The sequence below is a fragment of the Alligator sinensis genome, unplaced genomic scaffold, assembly GCF_000455745.1.
Source record: "Alligator sinensis unplaced genomic scaffold, ASM45574v1 scaffold2111_1, whole genome shotgun sequence".
Taxonomy (NCBI): Eukaryota; Metazoa; Chordata; order Crocodylia; family Alligatoridae; genus Alligator; species Alligator sinensis.
The window spans coordinates 47157-48748 of record NW_005843568.1 but is presented as its reverse complement, the minus strand read 5'-3'; the positions used below and the strand labels follow the sequence as shown (position 1 = coordinate 48748).

The window sequence follows — 1592 nt, the reverse complement described above, 5'->3', positions numbered from 1 at the left end:
AGCATATTTACACAGGGTACACAAAACCACCTCTCTTTCAAAGCAGACAGAGGAGTCAGACTGCTAGCATCTTTATTCAGGGTTCTCTTTATTTAGGAAGGTTTAATTTTTTTTTAAAGCATTTGCATTCCACGCTTGTTCAGGAAGTTTCATTCAAATTGCCAAATTTATTTCTATACAACTTGAGTATATGCAGAAACAGAAATAAATTGATGTTATCAGCATTGACATCAGAAGATGTGATGATGATGATGATGATTCAATAAAAGGGATAGCTTTTGTGTATTTATACGCTTCTCCCCCACCCCAGACAGTTAAAAAAAAAAATCTTCAGCACTCATTTCCAGCTAGACGTTAAATGTAGGCACAATTTGTCACTGAAGACTTTGCTCACAGGTACAACTGTCTTACTAGTTACATACTCACTGCTGGCATAGAAAAACATGAGTTGCTATTCTTCTCTGCAGAAGCATGGTTTTTAAACGCTGGCATAGATTATGAGCATCTTTCAAGGAACGTGCACATCCACACACTTCACCTTCTTATGTTCCCATGTACATATAACAGGTTGTAAGAAATAACATTTTAAAGTTAAGTGGAGATGGAAATAAAGAAACATGGACATTCTTAAATTAACAGAGGGTAAATTTATAAGGTTCGCAGACAAGACTACAGCACTTCAATACGAGTATCTTTGGTATCATTAGAAAATAACATTGCACTTGGTGGAAGCGTACAAAAAACCCCTCTGTAATGATATTAGCTTAGAATACACCACTCAGACGGATTAAAATACTCCTTAAAGGATGATAAATAAATACATAAATAAATGTAGTGTAACAGCAGAGTGAAGTATAGCATCTGCTGCTTGTTCACAGGGAAATGCAGTTCTCTCAGATGTTTCTCCCAGCTTTGTTTTTCTCCAGTATAATGGATCTTCATTTCTATTCTAGTTCATCAGAGAAGGAAAGGGTGGGGGGAAGGCCTGCAGCAAGAGCAATAGGAGTTCTACTTTGATTGTAGTCCATTGAGTTTAAAAATCAGGAGATGAGTCTCTTCAGGCTCTCTCAGCTTTTCTTCCATATTAAATGAGATAATAGATGTGAAAGGTGATAAACAGCACTGCCACCAGGAGGGGCATGCTTCCTGCAAAGCCAAAATGAAGAGAGTTAGAACCAAAATAAAAACACGCCCCATGTCTTCAGGCTTTACTCAGGCTGGATCAGGATTTCTCTCTCCCCTCACTGTCTGCAATACCATTTTTGCCCAATTATTCTTAGAGTTGCCTCAGAACTAAGAGTAATAATAAGTATTACTGCTACTAAAGTTTTGGCTAATTAAGCTTTATTTAAAACAGCTTTTTTTGAAAACGGAGTACAAGCCATTTCTGTTACAGAGACCGTGTACTAAAAGAGGAAACTGGCAAAGAACCAGCAAACTGAATTTGGAGTCACTGTCTTTCTGCAGCTCCTGACCAAGAAATGTTAATGGTTGTTATTGCATCAGATACAAATTCTGGAGGATGCCTGCTGCCTCTTCCTCTCTAAATAAATAGAGGCACTGCAGAGCTGGCTTTCCCTACTTCATTCAAG

The 1592-nt window shown here is 37.9% G+C and overlaps 1 protein-coding gene across 1 annotated transcript in view; it reads right to left on the bottom strand.

Annotated features, from left to right (window-relative positions):
* Positions 1-71: 71 nt before the first annotated feature.
* Positions 72-1592, bottom strand: part of LOC112548818 (complement component receptor 1-like protein) — a gene marked incomplete at its 5' end in the record, with an annotated part of 12605 nt that continues 11084 nt past the window's right edge. The window contains one exon of the mRNA XM_025195545.1: positions 72-1146. Coding sequence (XP_025051330.1) covers positions 1085-1146 — 62 coding nt within the window. The remainder of the gene's footprint in view (positions 1147-1592) is intronic.